Source organism: Octopus sinensis, linkage group LG6 (assembly GCF_006345805.1).
Source record: "Octopus sinensis linkage group LG6, ASM634580v1, whole genome shotgun sequence".
In the NCBI taxonomy this organism is placed as follows: Eukaryota; Metazoa; Mollusca; class Cephalopoda; order Octopoda; family Octopodidae; genus Octopus; species Octopus sinensis.
Genome location: NC_043002.1, coordinates 33810741 through 33834055, shown reverse-complemented (window position 1 = coordinate 33834055; position 23315 = coordinate 33810741). Strand labels below are relative to the sequence as shown.

At 35.9% G+C, this 23315-nt stretch overlaps 2 protein-coding genes across 2 annotated transcripts in view; one reads left to right on the top strand and one right to left on the bottom strand.

Annotated features, from left to right (window-relative positions):
* LOC115213012 (pre-mRNA-splicing factor RBM22) lies at positions 1-15627 on the bottom strand. Its single transcript, XM_029781909.2, has 9 exons — positions 15546-15627; positions 12165-12218; positions 9851-10013; positions 8781-8881; positions 7405-7577; positions 5329-5529; positions 4109-4359; positions 2534-2698; positions 1-280 (listed from the first exon to the last, which is right to left on the bottom strand). Exons 1-9 carry the CDS (start codon positions 15597-15599, stop codon positions 129-131), a joined length of 1314 nt encoding a protein of 437 aa, XP_029637769.1. The 5' UTR covers positions 15600-15627; the 3' UTR covers positions 1-128.
* A 201-nt stretch (positions 15628-15828) lies between these two features.
* LOC115212797 (WD repeat domain phosphoinositide-interacting protein 4) overlaps positions 15829-23315 on the top strand; it is a 34326-nt gene continuing 26839 nt past the window's right edge. The window contains exon 1 of the mRNA XM_029781498.2: positions 15829-15982. The gene's annotated coding sequence lies outside the window, so the exon portion shown is untranslated. The remainder of the gene's footprint in view (positions 15983-23315) is intronic.

The following is a 23315-nucleotide window of genomic DNA, read 5'->3' as shown; positions in this document are numbered from 1 at the left end:
ATCACTATCATTATGATGATATATATATGTGTGTGTGTGTACATATATATATATATATATATATATATTCTCTTTTGTTGTGTCATATTTGTGTGGTTCACAAGTTTGACTGATGATGGTATTGGATCCTAGGTCTTCTGGTTGGTGACAGTTACTGCTCCCATACGTGTCGGGTCTTGTGATGGATAGTGGACAGAGTTGAGCTGAGTAGTTCGAGGTGGGATCAGTGGCGGTGGCCGCACAGGTAGTATTCCAGGTGGTGGTGGGGGTAGTCTGACACCTGCAAATGGGAAATGGAAGAGAATTGAATTTAATCATGGTGACGTTAGGTTGTTATGTTTTACAGGTGATCAAAACAGCTGTCAGAAAAGATATAATGAGTTAAATTGCAAAAGAAATAACACCTGTAGAATCTGATTAGGTAAATATCAGAATTTTATATCCACTTTCTATGCTGGCATGGGTTAGATCATTATGGACTAAGTTAGTTTCATTGGTTGGTTTGGTTTCATCAGCTGGATGTTGGATGCTGTTCCAATTGCCAACCATTTTACAGAGAGTACTAGGTGCCACCTTTTCATGGTACCAACATTAGAGGGATTGAATAAGAGAACCCTATACATTCTCTGCCCATTTGCCAACCACTTTATAATGTTGTACTGGGCACATTTGTATGGTACCAGCATTGGAGAGATTTTCTCCCTCATCATTCACACTCAAGACAGTATAGTTTGATGGCTTTCTATTGCGACTCCAGTACAAAATTTCTTTTGTGATTGAGTGCCTTGTACGTGGAAAATGTAGAGGGTACTTAGAGAGCTATGACAGGTGGACCAAGAAGAAACAGAAAGGAAAATCAAACATATTCCATATTGGTCAATAGATATGATAAATAAGAATGAAGACTTGAAAGGTAGACCAGCAAGATGTGAACCAAGATTCAGAAAATATGTTCAAATCATGTTATACAAAAGCAAACAATTGTATACCACTAAATAGTCATCAAAATATGGGTGTAATTATTTGATTCATAACATTTATTTAGTTTTCCAGGTGTAACCATTCTGTCCATGGTAAACACCTTACCAAAGTGGAATCTGGTCAATTACAGTTTTGGTAGTGTTAAGTGCTAAACAAGTGTAAATTGGTCTTAGCAACCACTTCACCCTTTAACATTTAAACCAGCTATATTTGACCCAAATATCCTACTTGTTTTATCCTCAAACCAGCCAGATCTAGCCTCACACACCTACTCTACAATGACATCTTAAAAATAAACATTCACATCACTGAAATTTCAGAGCTACATGATGATGCATGTTTAATTTTTTTAAATGTGGGAGTAATCTATAAACTAAAGAGTTCATTACTAAACTACTCAGTAATGACAAATTTTTAGTTGTATATTTTAATGTCAACAATTATCTTTGTTAAATTGTTTTCTCAAAGTTTAATAAAAGTGCATTATTAATTAACTGATGCTTAAAGCTGTTTAGTGAAAAACACTAACATAATATTTATCAATATGGGACACAAATCCAAAAATATTTATCATGATAGCAAGAATTTGTTTCAGATAAAACTTGGATTTTATATTAGTATCAAATATGAACTGAGTTCATAGTTAACCTTTTAGCACTTAAACCGGCCCAAATATTCTACAAACTGTGTGAACCTGGCCTGTTACAACTATCCTATAATGTCGTTTTAAAAATATATAATCACATAATTGTAAAATCAAAGTTACAAGGTAATCCCTGATTAATTCAAAACAATGTGAATAAATAAGCATCACATTTGACAGAGTAATCTGTATGCTGAAGGGTTAATATTAATATAAAAAAAAGAGGAGTGAGGTGACAAGCTGGCTGAAACATTAGCATGTTGGGCAAAATGTTTAACGACATTTCATCTGTCTTTAGGTTCTGAGTTCAAATTTTGCCAAGATTGACTATACCTTTCATCCTTTCAGGATCGAAAAATTAAATACCATTTGAGTACTGGGGTCAATGTAATCAACTTACACCAGCCCCTGAAACTGCTAGCTTTGTTACAAAATTTGAAAGCAATATAAAAAAAGAGGAGTGACATTGGGAACCTACAATGGAATTTAAGATTAGACTTTTTTTATTTGCAGTTATAAATATTCATTTAGGGTTTATAACAATTTTAATTGATTCAGTAATTCATCAAGAGTTATTTGTACAAGAAACTATCACCATATTCTATACCAGAGAGATGATGACAAATATGGAGTCCTCCTTACTGTTGTATCTGGTCAATTTATAACATTAGCAGCAGTATCTATGCACAAATGTTACTGATGTTACTGCAGTACAGACAGCAATCATGCATAGATCATTTTACACTTGTTAGACTATATACAAAAGGACAATCACATAGCTATTTTAATACTAATGAAAGAGGGTGGGGTGGTTCTGCAGCACAGAAGAAATACGTGAGGGCTGTCACAAACCAAATGGATTAATAAAAGCAAGGATTGACAACAATCTAAGGCAGAGCAACTTCATACCTGGTGGTGGAGGAGGTGGACCTCGAGGCATATTGTTAAACGGTGGTGCCATTGGGGGTGGAATACGGGGAGGTACACCTTGTGGTGGTGGTGGAGGTACCAGTGGTGGTGGCTGGCCAAGATTAAAATAGTTGTTGGTCAGTTCTTCAGGTGGCAATGGTAATGCTGGAAAGATATAAAATGACATTTAGAACATTTAGAATATTGCACAGAGTCATGGTAACTACATCTAACCACAAACACACAAATATACATCATTCACAGTACAATACAAATACAGTTTAAATTCACTCAAGTAAGTTATAGATTTAAGATGGCACCAAATTTGTTAAGCTATATGACAGAATAATGTCAGTAAGAAACAATAGATATTAAATCTGTAATAACAACAATAAAGGTTAATTCCTTTAAATTAGCAGTAGTACTACTATTACTAGTTTTGTTTTATAACATGATTTAATCAGAGTGGGGAAGATTAGTGCCAAGACATTTTATCAGGGTTTCCAAGATTGGTAGGTGACAGAGAAAGTCATCCTCACACCAGAAATATAGCTCAAATGCTTGAAATAGAGAAGGTTCTGCTAAAGACATCAGAACAGCTATTGTAACAGAAGATATTTATATAACCATGATCATCATTATCAGCAAGTGATAAATCATTAAACAGTTCCCAGTTATTTTTAACATTGAAGTAATGTAATCAGGACTTAAAAAGGTTAATTATAATTGATCTCAGGAAAACTTAAAACAATTTACAGATTTTTCACACAATATATTCTGTAGTCCAAAAATGCTCAGCCACTATTCTAGTGATAATTATTTCGTACATTATCAGATTTTTTTAATAAAACATATATGGTTAAATGGTTGTCAAGTTAAGGTAGTTAACCATCTACTACATGGTTATAAGTCCAGATCTTATGGATCTTTTCGGTTTGAACGGCAGTTTTTAAAAATAATTTCCACGTAACTAAACACTTAAAATTTCGTATACTAGTAGAATATGTTTATAAAACATCTTTTTCTCTTGGCTTTATTGAGAAAATTCTATAGTTTGTAAGATATTTGTTGTTTTTTTTCTTCAATTTCTGCAATTTCAACCAATCAATGACTTCTATTGGGGTGAAAACATTCTGTGCCGTATGAATATGTCCCTCGTTTAAGAAACAGATTGGGTTTATTTACATTTCTGAAGAAAAAAAGATACCCTTCCCCCTAACCCTAACCCTAAAATGCAATAGATCGATACTAGGGTTATAATTATGGGTGACAATTTCATATGACACCGCTAGAAAAAACTGCCCTTCAAACCGAAAAGATCCGATCTTACTGCTAAAACTTACACCATAGCTTTCGAAATGACAACCTGTAATATGATAAGGGAGATAACTCTGCAAGTTAGCGTCAACTTCCCCAAAGGTAAAACTACTGAGACTGACATGAATATAGAATGAAAACGACATTATCTTAGATGTGAGATGACTGTCACAACTTCTACTTCTTCAATTTATAACACTATGAATTAAAGTAATCAAGTATTCTATACCACAACAAAAATGCAGCAAAATTATAAACTCACCCCAGGTAAACCGGGTACAGGTTCCAGAAGATTCTCATTTTCTATATCTTCCTTCTTCATTAAAGTCTGTTGAGCCTGAGATCTTCCCCATTTAATGTTCAAACGTCGGCCAAGGATGATGAGTTTATTGAATGAACGTTCTGCAGCCAATTCTGCAGCAGAACGGCTTGTAAACTGAACAAATGCACAGTGTTGCTTACTGACCACGTTGATAGAACGGATTTCTCCAAACTGATAGAAATGGTCCCTGGATAAGGAAAACATAAAACAATCAAGGATAGGCTGAAAAACCAACCAAAATAGAGATTTATAATATAGACGTGTACATATTTAGAATATATATATATTGATGTAGAGAATCGATTGGTTTTACACCTGTTATTCCATGCTGACATAGTTTAGATGTAAATTGTCTAGAGCCAAACACTCCTCCTGTCGCCATTCGACAAGGTGTCACATAGCAGGACTGAACCTGGAAATACATGGGTGCAAAGCAAAATCTGTAGGAACACAGCCATAGATGCACCAATATTTCATAACTGCACAGCTACTCCTGCATCTGTAATGCGTATGTATATACTCAGATATAGAAGCATATACATGTGTAGATGAGGGATTAATGTAGTTGGTGTTTAGTAGGAATATCTTTGGGTTGACGTCTGTAGGGAAACTGTTGGTCATTAGGAAGTGAAGGTTTAAGTGTATTTCGTGGGCATCAGACAGGTTACATGTGAGTAGGACTAGGTGGAAAAATCTCTGGGTCTGATACAATTGTATAACTTCATCATACACAGAACGTCTATTACAGTATGCCTGTCTGTCTGCAGATACTAGCACCAGTAACTCATGCACTTTATGAAAAACCTTACAAAAATTGTGTCAAACAATAGGAAAATGAAGATAAGATTTAACGGCTTGACTTGATTGCCTTGACTGGCTTCCATGCTGGTGGCACATAAAAAGCACCAACCGATTGCGGCCGTTGCCAGCCAGCTCTGGCCCCTGTGCCAGTGGTACGTAAAAAGCACCCACTACACTCTTGGAGTGGTTGGCGTAAGAAAGAGCATCCAGCTGTAGAAACACTGCCAGATCAGACTGGAGCCTGGTGCAGCCTCCTGGCTTCCCAGATCCCAGTCAAACCGCCCAACCCATGCTAACATGGAAAACGGACGTTAAACAACGATGACAATGACGATGATGATGAAAAGAGACTTACCTCAGTTCTTTTTCTGCAATACGGACACCAAGGTTTCCAACATATAATGTTGTGATAGTTTTATCTTCAGGTGGCTCCAGTTTGGGCATGGTTGCATACCTCTTGATCAGCTTATCAGCTACAGGATCATTAAGGCCATAGTATCTGTCTTTAATGTTTTGATCAGCCAGTGGATCATTGGGATCAGTGGGCTTTTCATGTCTACAAATGGATAGAAGAAAACAAATTATTCAACCAATTTCAATACATAATGTTGTGATCAGCTGAAGAACCATTGAACTTTTATTGATTGAGGACTTGTATACACAGGTGAGTGATGTAATGCACAGACAGGAGTATAAAATATAATGTATCCACAACTGTTGTGTAGTGTATAGCATACACCCAGGTGTGTTGCATGCAGGGTATAGTGTATACACAGGTGTATCCCTTGTATGGTGTATAAACAGGTGTGTTGTGTACAGGTATTACATGATGGTATAGTGTATATGCAAATGTGTTATGTACCTGATATAGTGGACATATAAATGTTGCATGTAGAATATAGCATATAGATGGGTGTGTTGTGTGCAGAGTATCATTTATATATAAGTGTATTGTGTGTTGAATATAGTATATACATAAATGAGCTGTGTGTATAATATATTGTATATAGAGGTGTGTTATGAGTAGAATATAAATACACATAGGTAGTGATGTGCAGGTGGTGTATACAAAGATGAGTTGCATGTAAGACAGTGTATAGCATATAGTCAACACAGATGTGTGTGAGTGTAGGATACAGTGTATATATAGATGCATTGTATGTAGACTATAGTATGTTGTGTGTAGAATATAGGGATGCATTATGTGATGCTGCATAATAGTGAATGCAGAGCGTTTTATGAAAACTAGGGAAAAATGTAGCAAGCTTCTTCCTCTGAATGTGTTATGTGAATGCATGTGAATAGCAGTGGACAAACTGAGAGAAAAACTGAATATGAGAAATCAGACGTAATATGTAAGGGAGAAGACTGCACTGGTGTGGACACATGCTGCTTACTGAGGATGGCAACTGTATGAAAAAGTGTCACTATCTCAAAGGGAACGAAACTTGTGACAGAGGAAAACCAAGAAGGATTTTGGATGAAGTGATGAAGGACAGTGACAACTGGCAACATGTTGAGCTGAAGAAGACCTGACCACTTATGCAAGCATGGTGAAAGGCGTTTGCCCATTTTGTACCAGCTAAGTTTCCACTTGCTATCCCTTTCACTTCTTGGATACTCTTTTATCTTTTGACCCCTCACCTGTTCACAACACTATGCTACCAGAGTAATGATGGAGAACTGCAGATTTGTTCGCATACAATCTCCATCACCATTATCTGTACCTCTGCCGCTCTGAGCAACAAGGGATTACATAATGCCCGTTACCATCCAGTACCTTCCCTAATTGACATTACTCTTTTATCATGACTATCCTGTCACTTGTACTCACCCTCATCAGCAAACATCAACCCTCTACTTTCCAGCCTCCCTCTCCCTTAATTCACAATTGACATCCATCATACCTTTAAATCTCAACCATTTTCATCACTATATCTCTCTCTCTGTCTTAGTCTCTCATTACTCTCTGCTATCATTCCATTTTCTTCAATACTACCACAGTTTTTCTCCTTTACACTCATGCACCTTTCTCCATTTCACTCTAGTTCATTTCGTTTTCTCTTCCTTACTATCATTGCAACCACTTTGTTTACCTCTTCATTTTCAGGCCCCTTTCTTCCATGTTACTCTAACTTATATTCAGCAATCATCTATTCTACCTATTCTATTGATCACATTGCCTAGAACAAATGATGATGACATTAAACAAAGCAAATCATTTTTTGTCTTGCATAGTACAAAGCAACCCCGCTAATTCTGGTACTACAACATAATGCACCCAATAAACTCTCTAAAGTAGCTGCAGAACAAATGGAGAAAACGTAGTGTCGAGAAGACCCTTTAGTGTTGTCCAATGACAATACAGAGATATTGCAAGTGAGAGGCATCAATTGACCAACTAGAAGAATAATAATAGAGATATAGTTACCTGTAAGGACACTCTTCTCCACGTTTACACTCTCCTTTAACCCAGAAAGAACATATGTGTGGCCTGTTGCGTTTATAATAAGGCGCTGTCCTTGCCAATTTCAGTAACATGTCACTTGGAGCTGTAGCTTTGGCTAAAGCACCTGCTGCTGTGGTGCCATCGCTGTTATTGATCTGCAAAATATTACATACAACACAAAATATCATCATCATCATTATCATCAACATTGGCAGTATATTACATGTTAGTGTGTGTAGGAAAAAAATTTGAGATGATTGAGAAGCAGAAATAGCCATGGTTCTTGGCATTAGCATAAACTGTGAAGAGTTTGAAGCAGATGTTTTACTTAGTATAATAATTAATATTTAACCCTGCTTAAAAGTGGATACTGTGTTAGAACACATAATATTGTGACAGTTACAATGAGAGAAACTCATACTGGCTTTTGGTGCATATAAGCACTCTTGTTTATACTGCTAGAGGGGGGATAAATTACCTTCCCTGTTAGTGATGTAAACAGGAACTGAATACCAATATGAGAATTTTTCTCATGGCAACTATTGCAGTATTATATGTGGAGATAAAACAGCTTTTGTAGCCCCATGTACAAGAGATTCCTTTTTCAGTAACACTTCTTGTTTCAATCACAGTGCAAGGTACACTGGGTAAGTATTTTCTCTCCTACAATAGCATCAGATCATTGCAAGTCTCATGAGTAAAATTGGGTGTGTGGAAGTGGATACACTGAAGAAACATGTCAGATTGATTTTACCTGTTCATGAGGTAAACTTAATCCTTCTCAAGGTTCGCTGCTGCTGCCATCAACATCACCAAACTGACTCTTTGAAACTTTAAGCAGAATCCACTGTTGTAGAGATTCAATGATAAACTTCATCCCTCTCTTGGTTCAACACCACAAGTTGATCCTAGACAACTTTAACAGAGCCTATTCTTTTGTAAACATCTTAACCAAGTTCCTAGTCTGAGAATAAGCCTAATGTCATTTCTTCCTCCTTTTACCTCACAAGGCTCAGAGGGCCACAGGTACAGGTCCCCTCTCCAAATTGAAACCTTTTTAATTTATAGACACCACTGCCTTTCTTCTGCTGACTAAACCACAAAAAAAAAACTTAAACTAACTTTATCATCAGTAATGATGATGATTTTTAGCATAGGAACAAGGGGATAAATTTCAAGAAAATGGATAGATAAGGTTTAAGTGTGTCCCACTAAGAGAGGATTAAACAAAAAGTCAATCCCCTGATAGAATTTGAACACAGAATATAGGAAACATAACTAAATACTACAAAGTATTGTAGTCTAGCACATCTTTTATGCCACCAACCTTACTACAATACCAATAATGAATGACTTACCTCTCTTTCAATATTCTGAGTATAGTATTCTTTATTGACATCTGACTTAGGAATGTTATCTTGTAGTTTAAGAGCAGCATCTCGGACTTGCACAGGGAGACCTACAAACACATAAAACATAGTATGTGTCACAATAGTGAATTTTGGTTTTATTGAATACAGATGTCATACCACATATACACACACATATATACCATATTAACATTTGCACACATTGACATATGCATCATCAAAATAAAGTACTTTGGTTTTATTTATTTACTATATATTTACTAACTCTACAGATGCCATACAACATATAAACATGTATCATATTATATATTCACATCCCAAAACTGCATTTTATGTTTGGTTATGAAATTAAAACTGATCTTACTACAAACATTGTGTTGTGTCCCTGAGAAGGCACTGAACCCTGCTTTTTCCAGGTTGTCTTCATCACATATACACACATGCCTTTGTCAAGTCTTCTATGGGGCGCAGCATCATCTGATCTGACCTCACCACTACTTCTAAAGTCTCCCTCAACTAACAGCGCATCATCCAGTCACATCACATCCATACCAATGCAGTTATCATTTCTGAATACATCAACTAATACAATTGACATTTTGCTTGACTTTCATGTAGGTTAACAGGACATGGAAAGAAACCCAGGAGACACAGCAAAATGACAAGTGTAGCCACAGAGCTGGCTTTGTTGCTGGTGAAGATAAGTTACAGTAAGTCTATGAAGGAAACATCTGTAGTGGCCAGCAACAGAGGGGTGAAGTCAATGTAGAATGATGTTGGAGTGGTGCAATAGTAGAAAGCCAAAAATTGGACCAAAATATAAATATATAAAATCTTTCCTAGTATTTATGACATGAACTATCCCAAGGACAATAAAGTTGGCTTTTTTACTCTACAATATTTGTATTCAAGGCAGTTTTTCTTCATATCTGCTGAATAACATTTGATGGAACTGTAAATGCTTTACTATAGAAAGCTTTCTTTACATTCATCCCAAATCTCAGTCACTCTCACACACGCAAAGAAAAAAATAATGTACAGGTGAAAACAAAACCAACCGTAATCCAAATCCAAGAGACATGTCTGGCAAATATTCTTCAACTTGGAACAAGTCTGACACACTTCAGTTTTCTTGAACCTCATTCGGGCACCAGGACACCATCGAAACACGGTAAAAGGTCGTGCACATATCTTGCATTCCTTGCCATATTTTTCTTTCATCTGAATAAGAGGAAAATAAGGAGAACAGACATTTAGAACAACAAACCTGATTCTTTGGGACAAACTATTCAAAGCTATATTATATGAACCAACAAAGGAGTTTCCAAAGCAGCCAAAATTTCCCAAGGTAGAACCTATTGGATAATACAGTCCTAGATACACCATATCTAAATTCAAAGAAGACTCCATACTTGGAACATCTTTGGTCCTAGATCTGTTGGATCAGAACTAATCTGAAGCTACAGTAGAGAAGTACACATTAGATAATATTGTCATAGACACACTGAACCTAAGACAGGAAGGTCAAATGGACACAGTCAAAACACCATTTGATCATAGGTCTATTGGTCCTGAACTTGAACAACATAATCTACAGTAAACAACAAGGGATCTTTTCGGTTTGAACGGCAGTTTTTAACATAATTTCTAGGTAACTAAAAAATTTTAAATTTCGTATACTGGTAGAATGTGTTTATAAAACATCTTTTTCTCTTGGCTTTATCGAGAAAATTCTATAGTTTGTAAGATATTTGTTGTTTTTTTCTTCAATTTCTGCAATTTCAACCAATCAGTGACGTCTATTGAGTTAAAAAGCATTCTGTGCCATATGAATATGTCCCTCGTTTAAGAAACAGATTGGGTTTATTTAAATTTTTGTGAAGAAAAAAAGATACCCTTCCTCCACCCCTAACCCTAACCCTAAAAGAGATTGAAATGCAATAGATCGATTCTAGGGTCATAATTATGGGTGACAATTTCATATGACAGCGCTAGAAAAAACTGCCGTTCAAACCGAAAAGATCCACAACAAGTGTGCTACAATGTCATATAACAGCATTATGCTATATCATACAAAAAACAATGCATACTGTATATCACACAACAAAGCACCACAGTCATCATCAACATCATCATTTAACATCCATGTTTCATGCAGGAGTGGGTGGGACAGTTTTACAGAATCTGACACTGGAGCACAGAATCATGCTCCAGTGTCTGCTTTGACATGGTTTCTATGGCTGGATACCCTCATTAGGAATATTCTGGGTGTGATTTTGCATGGCACCAGCACTAGAGAGATTGCCATGCAGCTTGCAAGACTAAGATCTCCTTCAACTGAGTGGGGCTACAGTACAGAGGGAGATGTTTTTATGCTCAGAGATGACCATAAAGGGAGAAAGAGCCATAACAGAACAGGTTTCTTGCTGCAGAGGAGCTACATGAATACTCACATTTCAGAAAAGAGGGTGAAAGTGACCAGGGTGGAACTGGAAAGTGATAAAATAGTGGTGATGAAGTTTCAGGATAGATCTTCCAAGGTACAAGGTGAATAGAAATAAATGAAGACAAACAGAGTGTGTGGTGGAAAGAGGCTGTAAGAGTGTATAGGGAAGTGAGAGATGGGGGAATGAGTTCATGGCAAATATAATGAATAACAGGGATTGAGGGGTGTTAAGTATGGAAGGTAGGGAGGAATAAGTGACAACTCTAGAAACTGAGTAGGGTTGAGTGTGGACATAGTGAGTGATGGATAAGGGTTAGGAGTGACCTACAATACATTTGAGTTGGAGAGAGGTGGATTGAGTAGGTAATGACTAACAAGAGTTCCATAGTACACATTTTATGATATTGGTGATGTCTATGTCATAGACTTACGTAAAACAGTCTTATAATTACGTGCAACGGAAATGTACTTGTACAGTTTTGTATGATGACTAACCAACAATGATGTATTGGTATAGTGTAACATGATGAAACAAGAAGTTCACTTGATCTGCTTAATACAGCAGCCAAATATTCCTATTATCTTTAAAAAGAAGATAACATTGACCAAGGTTACTCAATAACAAAACTAACAAAACAAGCTGAAAATTCAGCCTTTGCTTGACTGCTTGATCTCAGAAGTTGCAGCCAAATCTCCTTCAAGTCATACCTTAGTATCTTAAAGAAAGGATATATTGGACAATGCAATCCTTTAAACACAAAGGTGGGAGGATTGTTGTTGGAATGCTGTAGTATATCCACTACCCAACCAGGAAATACACAACAACAGCTGTAAACTGATTCAAACAGAGAAAACACACATAATAAATATACTGACAGATATCAGAAGAAATTTCACTGTTAATAGTCATAAATTAGCTTCCTTACCATTCTTATATAAGGATTGTCTCCAAGACATGTTTGACAGAGAACTGGAAATTCCTGGAAAAAAGAAAAAAGAATATCTTTAGATGAAAATGATCATCATATTCAAAATTTAGTGTCAATAAAAATTTTCATAAATCTACTTGAATTGATGAAAAAAAATTTTTTAAGTCAAATTATATTTGATTACCTGTTTCCAAGCAAGGTAATACCTTCCCATGGCCAGACATGTGTTCATAGAAGATGGGAAGCAAATGACAATGCTTGTACAAAACACATTTACAACTATTGCACAATGCCAAGAAAAGGAAACACAAAGACACACACACATACATATATATATATATATATATATATATATATATATATATATATACACACAGCAGACTTCTTTCATCATCATTACTTAACATTCACTTTCTATGCTGGCATGGGTAGGACGGTTTGACTGACGACTGGCAAGTCAGGAGGCTGCACCAGGCTCCAATCTGATTTGGCAAAGTTTCTACAACTGGATGCCCTTCCTAATGCCAACCACTCCGAGAGTGTAGTGGGTACTTTTTACATACCACCAGCACGGGCCCATATGTGTGTGTGTGTGTGTGTGTATATATATATATATATATATATATATGTATATACAGGCAAACATATACATGATGATGATGAACTCTCCTATTAGAGACAAGGTATGAGCATTCAGCTTTTGCTGAACAACCTGCACAAGCGATTTGTTTATAGTGATGAAATGTCTGTGCCATACATTAGCTCACTCTCTCTATCAAATCAATGTTGTCTGAACAGGTGCACAGTGTACCATGCATCAGGTGTTGATGTGACCGCAGAGCAATATGAGGTGAAGTGTTTTGTTCAAGAACACAAGGCACCACTCGGTCTAGGAATTAAAATCACAATTGCTATATCATTGTTGGTGTAGCACCCTAACCACTAAGCCATGCACCTTCATATGTATATGCTGTGAGCTATTCTATATTGATTTCTAACATAGTATCACAAATTTGGGGATGTTATAGTTGATTAATTCTTAATTAGTACGTTATTGTACTGATCCCTGAAGGACAAATAGCAAAAAGTTAACCTGGCAGGATTTAAACTCAGAACATAAGAGTTTTATTAATTTCTGTAGGATATTTTGATTAACAAGCTATTGTTTCTACTAATCCAATAATAATGGTTTTAAATTTTTGTACAAGGCCAGCAACTTTGAGATGAGGGGCAAGTTGATTAAATCGATCCCAGTATTTGACTGTTTCCTCAACCCCCAAAAGGATGAAAGGCAAAGTCAACCTCGGTAGAATTTGAATTCAAAATATAAAGATCTGGAAGAAATACTACTAAGTATCTTTTTTCCAGCATGCCACTGATTCTACCAGCTCAACAGTAATAGTGGTTTCAAATTTGGCACAAAGCCAACAATTTAAGGGGAGGTGTAAGTTGAGGATATCGACCCCAGTGCTTAACTGGTACTTATTTTATTAACCCCAAAAGGATTAAATGCAAAGTCAACCATGGCAGAATTTGAACTCAGAACATGAAGCTGAATGAAATGTCACTAAGCATTTTGCCCAGCATGCTAATAATACTGCTAGCTTGCCACCAATAACAGTTTCAAATTTTTACACAAATTCAGCAGGTTCAAAGAAGGACTAAGTTGATTAAATCAACCCCAGTGTTTAACTGGTACTTATTTTTTCAAGCCTTCAGCACACCAGTAATAATGCCAGAAAAAAAAAACCTTTAGGTTTAATTTTGCCGATTTGTTAAATATCCATTGTATAGAAATGAGGGAGCTGATGCTTAACTCCAGCTCAATCCCAATGGATTAGATTTATAATCTATAGCATTCCTGTGGTGAACAGCTCATCTCGTTTTCAAACCCTAAAGTATATTGGACTACATTTATCCACAGTCCTTTTTTTAAAAGAGATTTGAGAGAAATCTGGCTGTTACTACAATCCAGTCAGGTTGAGTGACTGAACAATAGTTTGGAAGTTCATTTATTTCATCATCATCATCATCGTTTAGCGTCCGCTTTCCATGCTGGCATGGGTTGGACGGTGCAACTGGGGTCTGGGAAGCCAGAAGGCTGCATTATTTATTTTTATTGTTTTTATCTATAGCACATAACTTATAAATTAGGTACTCTTTTGGTTTAAAATAACAAAGTGAAAGAAAGTCCTAGACTATTTGGCAATCTCCATAAAGTCTCCAACACAATGGTAAACCAGTGTGCATTTTTGCTGATCCCAACTATACATCAAATTCTACAGATGGCACATGAAACAAGAGTCAAAGAAAAATATCAAACACTATATTTCTAATTTATCTACAAGAATTTTGCTGGCATAGAGCCATGAAAACAACACACTCAGGAGTTTTTTGAAATGTATTAGACATTAATTCCCTGCAAATTAAATATGTTCGCTTAGCTGTGCAAGAAACTACGCTTGTCAAACGTCTCTCAGGATTGCAATCGAAATTCAGTTAGAGACATGTGGCCTAAAGTATTCGCTCAGCAACTTTGACAACTTCAAATCCCAATCCAAAACAATATTGGAAATAGAGGATCCCAAAACAATCACTAGTTGAAATGTATACTGTCCAAATAGATTACAGTATTGTCTAGATTTCCTTTCTACCGCATGCAAAAGTGCGGCTGTTGCACATTCAACCACGTGATACCAAGTAAGAGTCTCTATGATTGTTGCATCTCAGATCAAACACTTTCCTTGTTTCCAAAGCAATCATATCATTCCAGCTAATTTGTACTTATCACTGCGATCAAAGCCGACTGGCTCCAGAATTCTGGTAAACTCCCAAGTTTTAACACTGCGTTCTTTGTTATGCTGAAGACCTCAGCGTGTTTTGGTAAAGTGCCACAATTAATCTGTAAGATCAACAGGGATACACATCGTTACCCATAAAAGTACCAGACTTGCAACGTATAGTTACATCTGAGTGGCAAAGCAAATTTGCGGTAGATATATGCAATTCTTCAGGACTCGGCAGATTCCCAATCTCAGCAGATTAAGGGAAAACGGATCCATGTCACATTCGTGCAGATGTAGCTGTGAATATTCGACTCTTATCATACTGATCGGCATCGATCACAAATAAATCGGTCACATCTCTGTAATTAATATCATCCCACAATCTGTTTCTATCTCTACTTAGTAATTAGAGTTGTGAGCCGATCTGTGAGAAAATTTAAAGTTGCGTGGAGTACAGCCCTAACTTTTATACGTTTTTTGTCGACATACTTAACAAAAGAGAAGCAGATTTGTTTCAGATTAATTAAATATTTTCGCAGAAATGCATCATATTTATAAATTAAAAAAATTTACAAAATGTAAATAATCTCACCGAATCTTCCCAGTTTTGTCTGTTGTAAGTGTTGGCACTCTTGGAAGTCGCCATATTGCTGTTCACTCTACACAAACAAAGGTGATTACAAAATGCAATGCAATACGAAACGAAACATTACTATAATTAATAAATAATATAAATATCAAGTATTTATATAAAATTAACAATTTTTTTTCAAATTAAAATATTTTGTTTATAATTATAAAACATTTATTAATATGTAAAATTAAAATTAGATTCAATATCATAACTATGTTATATATTTCAGCGGAAACGTTGTGCTTTTAGAGACAACCTGACCTGTTTCTGTGGTTCTATATCCGGGTGAAGCACTCTAATTGTTGTAGGTCAGTTGATGTTTACTAAACAGAACATGTAGCAGTCTCTAGGACTTTTTCACTAAATATCTACAACTATCTGTGATACCCATGAAGGTAAATACATCTATTTTCTATTGCAGTTTCATCCAAGCCCATCACACTCTCAATACATTCGCAAATGTTTTTATATAGATTTGCTATATTTTTTATAAATGTAGACAAATAGGCGATCTTTCACAAATATGTATATTTATATATAGTTCCTTGTCTACATTGTCTCTGTGTTTGTATACACGTGCGGGTGTGTTCAAATATGCACGCACATACACACACACACACATATATATATACACAAACGCACACACAGAGTAGAGCGTGCGAGAAGGAAAATTATTTTTGTTCTCATAAACAATAGATATAGACTAATTCATTCATCTCTCATATGTACAAACTAGTCGTATATAAATCTGTAGATGCGATTCTTTATTTAAGATACATAATGGTGCAGTGTCATATATGTATGTATAGATAGACAGATAGATAGATAGATAGACAGATAGATAGATAGACAGATAGGTAGATAGATAGATAGATAGATAGATAGATAGATAGATAGATAGATAGATAGATAGACATACAGATAGATAGATAGATAGATAGATAGATAGATAGATAGATAGATAGATAGATAGATAGATAGATAGATAGACAGATAGGTAAATAGATAGATTCTATATAGGTAGATAGACTATATATAGATCGATAGATTATATATATATATATATAGAGAGAGAGAGAGATAGAACAATAGATGTATAGGAATATAGATAGATAGATAGACTGGCTGTATTTATGCATACATATACATACACACATGTTGAAAACCCATACTTTTCACCCTAAATAAGACAAACGTTTGCTAATGAACAAACCCCAGACTGCAGATTAAATCCGTAACAATAAGAAACTGATCAACACAAACGTATTTAGCATGTAGCAGTGATACAGGAATAAAGCACACCAGGTTTATTTCATGAATATTTTAACACCTTCATCTGACTGGTCTATCTATCTATCTATCTATCTATCTATCTATCTATCTATCTATCTATCTATCTATCTATCTATCTATCTATCTATCTATCTATCTATCTATCTATCTATCTATCGATCGATCGATCTATCTATCTATCTGCTTGTCTGTCTATCTATATATCTATCTATCCTATCTGTCTGTGTGTGCGTAGTATTCGGGCGTAGGTTTAAAAGTTTATATGAAGATAGATCGACATTTCCAAGCTTATTTACAATACTTTAGTGTCGATGGGTGAAATGTAGTCGTTCCAAACCTTAATAAACAAAATGAAATCTCACTCACTGAGCATACTTATAAAGACGTTCCAATTGTGACCGTCCTGTCTTTGTCTTCCTATTTTTTAAATTTATTTTTTCAAGACGTATAGTGTATCTAAGGCTATATCTATCTATAGTTGCATATTTCTTCCTGAAAACAAAGATCGCCCATTTATTCACCATATACATTCTGTTCTTAAGACTAGGGTATGGTCTGAAGGAGATTTGACTGTTATTTCCTGCATATTGAGTTACTACGCAGAGGCTCCCTCGTTGGTTCGGAATAGCTACGACGTAGTGACCAGTGGTCAAACTACCTCTACGATTTGCGTAATAATAATAATTGAATCGTTTCAAATTTTGGCACAATAATAAAATAATAATGCTCTCTCACTCCCAACTTTTTTTTTACTTCTGGGGAATAACTGTGCTCATTGCGTATATTTCGCAGTCCCCACTGCTAACACAAATCGAGTACTTTTCGTCTCTCTGATCCAAACGTGTGTACACACGCACACACAGTGTGTGTGTGAGTCACATTCATGCAATCGCATAATTAGGGAATCCATAATCCAAGGAGGAACTCAATACATTTGGATTGTAGAATATACTTAATTTATTAAGAGCAATATCTTAGGGACTTCAGATAGACATGCACAATCACGTGTTAAAGTTTATTTTTTTGTCAACAATCATTTATTTATCCTACGTACCCCATTATGTAACACGTAGTCGTGAACTCGCCTCTCACACACACACACGCGCGCACACAGACTCGTCTGCTGAGTCATTAGCTGTAAATAAACCAGTAAACATGGGAAAGCAAGGGAGCCTCTACGTGATAGCGCTGCCTGCTAGTTGTAGCAACTAAAGCGCCCCCAAATCACATGATACTATCTTCAAAACAATGCACACATTGGATGATATCGTCCTAGACATACCCTAAAGACGGATTGGTCACGGCTGGAATGTCTCTGATTATAGGTCTGCTGGATCGTGTCTGGACTAGGGCTAACTCACATAACCAGTTCTTTGTCTTGTGAATCACATATTATAATTTGCATATTTAATCTAATTTATTTCTTATGTTTTTCCCTTTCTATAATCATCGACAGCTTAACTCCAGACGGAACCAGCTATTTTACGCAATCATCGGAATTAAAATTTCTAGTTAATTAGTATTATTTGTCAGTATTATTATTATAACTACTTAACAAACATTAAATCCTAAATAGAATGACTGCTTATGTAAAAAAAAAAAAAAAATGCGAGAGGACTTGTGTACTTGGTGCAAAGTAGTCTGTAGATTTACCGTTGTAAATACTGTGGGACAAGGAAGTCTGTTATAATAGATGGGTCCTGGATTGAGGACCCGTCTTTGGTGATTTCTAATCAATATGATCGAACCTAGTTTGTTATTGATACTATTTTAGCACGAGTGAATGAGTAGGTCATTCTGTGATCGTTGGATCCATTAGAAACAATATCTTCCTTACTTTACGTCGCTACTAGACTCGCTAGAAATATGAACCAAATCTTCCTTAAGTCATCCTCCCCCCACACTCCTATAGTCTTGGAAACGAAGTATTTGTCTATGTTACCCCACATACATGGTCAGTACTGGACTGCTTTGGTTCATAGACTTGCTTGATCATGACTGACGTAGAGCTACACACTATTTTATTTACCTGTAAAAGATTGAAAAGACAAATCGGAAATGAAGGTGGGAATCAGATGTCGAGTCACAGGATCCACTGTTAAAGTAGAGACAATATTGGTTGATATTTCAGAGATTTTATCGGAGGAGGAAGGGTAGTGACTATTATATTTTAATACCTTCCCACGACGTTGTTTGACCCCAACTTATATTTTGATCCAGCTGTATCTTAGCAATGTATTATCTAATGCTGTGTTCCGTAACATTTTTTTCACTTACGGTACACTTATATTCTTTTCAAAATTCGGCGGCACACCTGAACTAAAAAGATAACTAAAGGTATAGGGAGAGAAAAAATCATATTCAGGTTACACTGTGACACACTTAACATCGTAACGTGACACACCTTTGTGCCGCGGTATACTGGTTGCGGAGCACTGATCAATTGTTATATTTATGATTGCCAGTCTTAGCAGACCGAGCTCCTAATTACTGGCTCCATATAGGTTTCTTTCAAATACACAGTGTAAATATTTATTAATATAGTAAAGAGAGCTATATTGTGCTTTGTGTTATACACAATTAGTTTTTAACCTTTAGGATTGTATCGTTAATGAAAACAATGATTTTTTAAATAAATTATTTAAAAAGAGGGAAAATGTAAAGGGAGACAACTTCGAAGTGTAATTTAAAATTAAATATAATGAAATGGGTTGGATGCGGGGAGTGGATGTAGTATTTAGTTATATGATGACAAATCGGGATACGTTCCGGCCTTATTAGACTTCATCAAGCAAATAGTTTAATCCTAGAATAACTAGAATAGTTTAATCCTAGAATAACAACTATTGTTGGTGTGTGTAAAAAGAATATCTGAAAATTGGCTTATCAACTTCAACGGAGCGTATGCATACACACACAAACACATTTATATTTAGAAGGTTGTTTGTTATGGCTGGTCAGAGAGTGACCATTGGTTTCGTACCTATAAAGCACTTAACTGTATAGGTGACTTATCAAACTAAAGTGGCTGGTGGCACATAGTTTATCATCATCGTTTAACGTCCGTTTTCCATGCTAGCATGGGTTGGACGGTTCGACCTGGGTCTGGGAAGCCAGGAGGCTGCCAATACATATATACATCTTTGTTTTCGGGAAGAAATATGCAACTATAGATAGATATAGCCTTAGATACACTATATGTCTTGAAAAAATAAATTTTAAAAATAGGAAGACAAAGACAGGACGGTCACAACTGGAACGTCTTTTTAAGTATGCGCAGTGAGATTTCATTTTGTTTGTTAAGGTTTGGAATGACTACATTCCTACCATCAACACTAAAATTAGAAGCAAGAGTAGTTTAGACATCACAACTAATTCTTTTCTAGAGCACCTCCATAACAGCGAATTATCCATGTCATTTGTGATCTTTGTGTATATTCAGGGTTGAATGTTTTTGTTAAGTTTTTCAGTAAATGTGACATCTCTATTCAGTGGACCAACCACTGAGGTGGAAGCTACTCTGTTTTGGTTGTAACCTTTTGTTGGATAGAAATATATAATCCTCATTTGGAGACAGTTGTATAATCAATGACCTTTAAATGCCAAACTATTATTGTCTAGGTTCCTGCATGGGTTTGAAAGAAGACAATCATAAGATCTGACAGAACTTTCTTGCATTCCAAAGTTTGGATCAAGATTTTTATGAATTCTTCCATGTATATAATTTTAGCATATTTTTCCAGCAAGATTCGAAAGATGGGAGACATGATGTGTAAATGCACTCCTAGTAGTTAAGAAGCAGCCTCTAACCTTTTACTTTTTTAATCCTTTTTTCAGCCTCTCCAATTGTGTTTCTTGGAAATTATAGTGAATGATAGGGATTTCCATTATCAACATCACTGTCTGGTCCCTTGCATTGAATGTTCTCACTACCCTGTCACTAAACTTTCAAGTTATTGACAGTTTGTGACTATGTTTAAAGAAACCTATATCTTCAGACATAGCTATTTCCCAAGTTATGAACATGCTCAAAGTTTCAAATTATTTCCTTACTTGGGACAAAGCAGAACATTCCATAGGGGATAACTTCCTATAACAGAGGCTATGAAATTGTATGGCACTGAACAACATGATTTTGGCATTCACTCAGTTGTATATGTCTTTGGGATATTTTTGAAGTGCATAGTTGTCATCATTTTATTAGCATTTATATTGATATCAGGCATCCTTTTGGTGTTCTCTGCGTAGCTGCTGAGTGTGGCCAATTGAATATTTTTGTCTGTATCAGGCAATATTATGAAGAACAAAAGAATACCTTAAACAAAAGGTAACCTTATGGTACTCCATTTATTACCACTGTCTTTTCAAATAGGTATCTGTTGATTTAAGCTTGCTTCCCAACCATGTGGTTCCAGGTTCAGTCCCACCGTGTGGCACCTTGGGCAAGTGTTTTCTACTATAGCTTCAAGCTGAGCAAACCCTTATGAGTGGATTTGGTCGATGAAACTGAAAGAAGCCCTTGACTTTGTGTCTGTGTTTGTCCCCCTATCATTGCTTAACAACTAGCATTGGTGTGTTTACATCCCCATAACTTAGTGGTTCAGCAAAAGAGACTGATGAAATAAGTACTATGCTTAAATAAGTCCTGAGGTCGATTTGTTCAATTAAAACCCTTCAAGATGGTGCTCCAGTATGGCTGCAGTCCAATGACTGAAACAAGTAAAAGAATAAATTCATTACAAGAGCCTCACAATTTCCTTATATTTTCTGCTTTGACCAAGGACTCTGCTGTTCAAGATGTTAAAATTCTTTCTTTCTGGTGTACAAACTAATTCCATTTTATGAATTTTATTCACCTGATATTTGCTGGCATACACCATCTCTGGTTTTCTGTTGAGTCTGGCTGTTGTTTGACTCTGTTGAGCGCTAAGTGAATAAGCCAATAAAAGAAGGTACTACAACTGTGACCATCTCATCTTTATTTCAAGAATTGATGTAGATTATATTATTCAGTTGGTCTTTTTTTTTTAAGGTAGTGGGACATGATTTGAAAGCAATTCGGCTGTTATTTCTAGCAAGTTGAGCCACCAGATTAAAGCTCCATTTTATGGCAGGAGCTGTTTGTGTATTCCAGTTTCACCAGATCTGTCCAAGCTAACCCAACAACAATTACATCATATATGGCCTTACAATAGTTAGCACTAGCCTAAACCTTGCTTATTAAATAATTTGTTAATAGTTGATATACTAGTAACCAGTCATTGGTGTTTTCTCCTCATGTTAGCTCTGATCAGTGGTGGCTCATAGATAAAATTTTGTGGGTGCTGCTTCAGAAAATTTTTAACTGTTGTCTTAATATTGTTTAAAAAGAAACAAACATATAAGAGGAATATTTATACATAAACTTGATCGGTTCATATTTTAGCCACTGCCTGGTAGTGTGAACACCACTGCTAATTCCTCCTTATTTTTCAAAAATCCCCCCTAAATCACAAAATAAGGGGGAAATCTGCCCTATTTTTCAAATCCTGGCAGCAACACTGAAGCTGAAAGCAAGATAATAATCTAATTCTACACCTTATCACATTCAAGTTTTTAAGCACAATAGATGCAGAGTCAAAAAGAAACACTAGCTTTCACCAGCTCTGCATGAACCACAGTGCTCTCTCTCCCTAACTTGAAGCTTCCTATCTCAGACATGTGAGCATGTGCACAACAGCCAAACACTGCGTTGCTAGAACTGTGAAGTGCACAGTTCTATTCAAGGATTTTTGTATTTTTTTCATAAACTAGGGAATGGCTACTGACATTAAGCTTAAGGGTTATATAATGTACAAGTATAAAGAAAGAATTAAAGAAAAAAGGACTCGTTATATTGAATGTTGTCAATAATATTGAGTGAAAATAAAGGTGCTGCAGTTCTGCATTACCTATACACGATCTGCCACTGGCTCTGATCAAACTTATCTTCCTTTGATCAAAGCTATTCCAGCCATGACCACCCAATCTTTTATCGTAAATAGAGTACACCAATTTTATTATCCAAAATGCCCTTATTAAAGATAACTGCTATTTCTAGAAGACTGAGATATTATATAAATGCTCCTTGTTAGTTTGGCATAACTAATAATGATGTTGATGTTAGTGATATTATGGTGTCATTATTATTAAAAGGTGAAAGCAGTGAACTGGTAGAGCCATTAGTGCCTAGCAGCATCTTATCTGTCTTTTCATACCGAGTTCAAATTCTGCTGAGGTCAGCTTTGCCTTTCATACTTTCATGATCAATAAGATAAAGTACCAATCAAATGCTATGACTGATCTATTCAACTAAACCCCTCCCCTCAAAAACTACTGCTCCTGCACCAAAATTTAAAACCATGCTTATTGAAAGGTGAGATAGCGAGGGTGCAGTCTGGCCATGTGAAGTTTTCA